This window comes from Limulus polyphemus, unplaced genomic scaffold, assembly GCF_000517525.1.
Source record: "Limulus polyphemus unplaced genomic scaffold, Limulus_polyphemus-2.1.2 Scaffold2731, whole genome shotgun sequence".
NCBI classification, from domain to species: domain Eukaryota; kingdom Metazoa; phylum Arthropoda; class Merostomata; order Xiphosura; family Limulidae; genus Limulus; species Limulus polyphemus.
In genome coordinates, this window is record NW_013668341.1 from 76,064 (window position 1) to 81,383 (window position 5,320).

At 33.2% G+C, this 5,320-nt stretch overlaps 1 protein-coding gene across 4 annotated transcripts in view; it reads right to left on the minus strand.

The window, feature by feature from the left end:
* Positions 1-5,320, minus strand: part of LOC106467758 — an 88,330-nt gene that overhangs the window by 11,988 nt on the left and 71,022 nt on the right. For all 4 annotated transcript variants that reach the window (XM_013928135.2, XM_022395945.1, XM_022395946.1 and 1 more), the window contains 2 exons: positions 3,623-4,268; positions 1,022-1,650 (listed from right to left, as the gene is read on the minus strand). In XM_013928135.2, coding sequence (XP_013783589.2) covers positions 1,022-1,650; positions 3,623-4,268 — 1,275 coding nt within the window. The remainder of the gene's footprint in view (positions 1-1,021; positions 1,651-3,622; positions 4,269-5,320) is intronic.

The window sequence follows — 5,320 nt, forward strand, 5'->3', positions numbered from 1 at the left end:
AGAAGCTTGGATAAATAAAACGTTGAAATACAATATCTAAATGGGTGAAACATGGCAAGGAGAAGCTTGGATAAATAAAATGTTGAAATACAATATCTAAATGGGGTGAAACATGGCAAGGAGAAACTTGGATAAATAAAACGTTGAAATACAATATCTAAATGGGTGAAACATGGCAAGGAGAAGCTTGGATAAATAAAATGTTGAAATACAATATCTGAATGGGTGAAACATAGAGTAGTAAGAAACTTCTAAGAAATTTGGAATAATAAGTAGATGAATGCAATATCTAAATGAATGAAACACAGAATAATAATAAGAAACTCAAAGTAGGAAAAAGTCAAATTATCTAAATAGATAATCTCCAATAATGCACATATGACCCCAATGTGCAGAGCAAGATTTTGTGGCAATGTCATGCAAGCCCTGGATCCTCAGGTTCTGTTAGTCTGGCCTGCTAACAACTTGATCATGTCCAACACAAAAAGTTTCAGAAAAAAAAATTAAAGATGCACTAAAAAGATTTGAATGATGTATTCAGAGTAAAACCAAAAACATCATTCTGCTTAAAAATACTACACAAGACTATAAAAGAACAAAAGAAAATCTTGTTAGAGAATGAAAGGCTGTACAAGACTTGAGTGTAATTGTTAGGGAATGAAAGGCTGCACAACGGACTTGAGTGTAATTGTTAGAGAATGAAAGGCTGTACAAGACTTGAGTGTAATTGTTAGAGAATGAAAGGCTGTACAAGACTTGAGTGTAATTGTTAGAGAATGATAGACTGTACAAGACTTGAGTGTAATTGTTAGGGAATGAAAGGCTGTACAAGACTTGGGTGTAATTATACCTAAGAGGAAAGGCTGTACAAGACTTGGATGTAATTGTTAGAGAATGAAAGGCTGTACAAGACTTGGGTGTAATTATACCTTAGAGTTTTTAGTTTTCAGACTTAAATAAATGTTTCTATCACACTTTAATTATATCAATATAGGTCTACAAACAACATTTAAATCTTTACCTCTGAAAAAGTAGTGTCAACATTCTGTGTACTTTGTTCTGGAATTCCTACATTTCCATTGGCATCCCAGTTTTTGTTGGATGAAAGAATGCAAGTAGCAGCATCTTTGGCAACATCATCTCTAATTGTTCGAACTTGGAATCGACCACAACTGACTACTGGAGATGTCGCTGCAATGTGCATTTTGTCTAATCCCGAAACACTCGGATTGGTACTTGTAAAAGATGGATAAGCATCCTTATAACAGCAGGAAGAATTCTGGTTTACTTCTGAAGTAGTAACTGGGGTTGAGCTATTCACACGTTTTGGTGAAATATCTAACAGTTGAGAAGTAACATTAGTGGAAGAGCTGTTTGTAGTAACTGTCAAACAAGAGGTTGAACTATTAAACAGCTGAGAAGTAACACTAGTGGAAAAACTGTTTGTAGTAACTGCCAAACTAGAGGTTGAACTATCAAACAGCTGAGTATTATCACTAGTGGAAGAACTGTCTGTAGTAATTGTCGTGCTATACCTTATCAGGGGATCATCTTGAACACGTGTTACCACAAACCGAGAAAATCTTCTAGGTGTTTTGTTTGTAGTGACGCCAGTCGGTAATGAAACACTACGACATAACTGATAATTCACTGAAAAAGAAAAAAATATACCAAACATGTCAATGTGCTGCTGTGGTGGCCTGGATAGTCAACTTTTAGTACAGTTTCTGCCATTTGTGTGTGTGTCTGTGTGTGTGTGTGTGTGTGTGTGTTTGTTGTGGGGGAGGACTAAACATTATCAACCTTATATTTTTCAAAGATCATGGCAAATTGTAGAAAATGTACATACTGAAGGGATGTTGTTGAAAATATCTAACATCTAGATCACATTCAAAACATCGCAGTCTTGCAGATTTGCAGGCTAATAGCCAAATGGTGATCACACTTGAAAATCACTTACCAATGGATACATATTTGGTTTTAAATGTTTAATCTATTGTAAAATTCACCAGACTTTAGAATAAAAAAAGGTTCTGTGGTTTTGAATAAATCACTATTAAGACACTACTTCAAAAATAATTTTATAAACCAACGTTTTTTAATAATTTTTATGTTTTTAATCAGAGAAATACAAATTATTTCTCAGCAAAAGACTTTTGCAAGCATGTGTTACTTTTACTGTTACCAGTAATAGCCTATATGATTAATCTATTTATTGAGTTATGGCAAATGAATATACCACACATTCTATCTTTTTTGCAATGTAGTACTTATTCTGAATTTACTCTTTCTTTTGTAAATATGCAGGTTTCACATAACACATGGTCAAGAAAACCATTAAGTTGTTTTAATTCTAAGCTACCTTTGTTCCTTTATTGTTCTCAAAGTACATAATACCTGTTCCACCTAGGATAGATACTGCATGTTATATAAGGACATCAACAGCAGTGTCCTTCAATGGTTGTTTATATATCTAGAGGTTACAACCTCACATCTGTTTTAATGAAAACAACCTGTCACATGAGTAGCACTGGTCACCCTGGGTAAATATGAGGATTCTTGCATGCTAAGGAATATTACATTTAGTCAGTCTAGTGTGGAATAGAATCATGAAGAGCCAACTCCAACAGTTGGAGTGACAGTCTGTCATGTTTATTCAAGTAAGTACACATGATGTTATGTGTTTAGTATCTTAATAAAGATTATGCATTTTGTATTTCACTTTGTGTCCAATTTCATTACTCTATTTTATACTAACTCAATTAGTAAGAGACTTCCTATTACTTCGTGATCAATATTTTGAATGAATCTCCTGCTATCAAGAGGACCTATCCAATATAGCTCTAAATTTAATTCAATGTTACCTGTATATATCACAAAATAACGACCTAGTTAATGATATACATATATATTACATTTCTAGTGATTGTAATGCATTCATAGTAGTCCAGAGACAGACTGTTTTGATATAGCAAAGTTAGAATTCAAACTAGCCTTTCAATCAGAAGACACAAGTTTGAATTCTGGTTCTGCTATACACACACACACACACACAAAAATAACTAATACAGGATTTTCCTGAAGATGACAGTCAAAGTGCAACCTATTAATAAATTAGTAATTAATTCATTTTCAGATACTGAACAAGAAAATGTTCCTAACAATGATTGGGTTCTAATCACCACAACCTTACTGTATTAATTTTATTATTACATTATTTTATCTATTACATTAACTCAACCACACTAAAACAGAATCCACAGTGTCATCAGTATTTCAGATTTATAGCTCTACTCTGCACGAATATCATCTTCAAACAGAACAGTTGAGTAGATGTAAAAAACATAGGTTGATTCATTCTCAAATTTATCAAACTAAGGTTTTATCTTCTTAAGAAGCTTCTGACATGTCAGGACCTTTATATTAAAAATAATGTTGTAATCATGTTTCTTTTCGTGCTTTAGTTTGAGAAAAGTTAAATGTTTAACAGTGGTAGTTGTATTAGACACACACACACACACACACTAAAGAGTATTTCTGTACATTGATACATATTTTTATGTGGATTTTTTGGAATGATATAGAATATTTAGATCTAAAATATCTATGTTTATCTACAAACCTTGGGTGCTGCTAGGCATCTCATTTGTTGTTCCACCACCTACACCATGTAGTTTCTGTAGCTCTATTTTTAAGTCTTCTAGATTGGTAGTAGGAGCAACTTTGCGAGTTGTAGTAGACCTGACTGCATGTGAGGAAATGGCTGCTGATCCTCTGGTAGCAAAAACCTGACAGTCAGGGGCTGTGGTAGTTAGTGTTGTTGTGGTAGAAGTGGAGTGGAAAATGCTAACAGAAACCGCAGAACCAGACTGGGTTTCTGAGGCTGAAAGATCTGTTTTTAGTTCTCCCTCTCTGCTACTTGATGTACCAGGTTGAGGGCCTAATATCTTGGTTTTAGCTGTGCCAAAAAGATTATGCTGTATATCATTACTACCTCGGGAAGGTTGAGCTGTTACAACAGAACTAGCAGAACATGATGCCAAAAGTGGAAATGTAATAGATTGGGAGTTTGACAGAGAAGTTATTTGCTCATCAGGTGCAAACATCAACTGGGAACTGGAAAGAGGCAATGATGCTGAGCCATACATTGACATACTCACTGCTCCATCATTCTTAGGAGATAACAGTAATGCATTCTCTGGATAGTTTTCAGTACATATTTGAGTGCTTCCCTCTAAGGCTGAAGATTTTGTGATACTCGAACAACACTGGAAGAAGTTTTCACACTCAATTAAATTAGTAAGTTAAAGTTAAGTATCTTACATAACCATTATACTCAACAAAAATATGTTTCTTTTAAAAATGACTGTGATACTAATATACATATATGTATCCTTAGTTATTGTATATATGCTTCTCTTTCTCTTGTCAAACCTTCAGATTGAATATCTGACAGTATAAAACAAACAAAAACTATTGAATCAGGTTATACATCAAAATAAAAATACAAGTATACATGTAAAGCTACACAAGTTAAAAACTCTATTCAATTCAGTACCTTGAAATTTAAGACGAAATTTTTCAAATGGCAAAAGAAGAGATTAATATATTACAGAAAGAAAGCAAATGCAATAAAATAAATATAATTAGCTGAGATGACAGGAAATTTTGCCATAAAAATAATATACTAGTAAAGGAAAATTGCTATTTCACTAAATCGTAACTTTTCAATTCTTCTATATAAAAGCATAAATAAAGTGAATAAATTTAAATAAAAAGATAAAAGTTGTGTAGGCTATTGTAATCTTTCTTTGTGAGATAATAGTTTAACTTTTATTATTGATCACTGTAAAAATGTTCTTTTCAATTTTAGATAGTTTTTGCATTGAAAATGTTATTTTATTGCTTTTGAAAGGAAAACTTCAGGATGGTCTCTTCAAGGTATTACTTGCTATATAACTACTGATTAAATTCAGAGAAACTTTTTTGTAACATTTCCTTGGTAGAAGTATTTTCCCCCGAAAGAGGGATGAAGGCTACCTGGAGGGTTCACCTGTTTTAACCACTCACACCACTATACAGCAATGTGTCATCTGCCAGTTAGTCAGTAAACACTAAAATGACGTCACATAAGGAATGCGTAACATTGCAAGTTGTACCATCGTGACATCAGTAAAATGCATGCCACGAATCACATGAAGAATTATTCACTCTGTAGGCTACAACACAGCATGACATATGAACTTCAAAAGCAAGAAAAAATAAACATTTGTTACTTTTAATTTTGGTTTTATTTACTCTTGAAACAGAGCACTTTGGG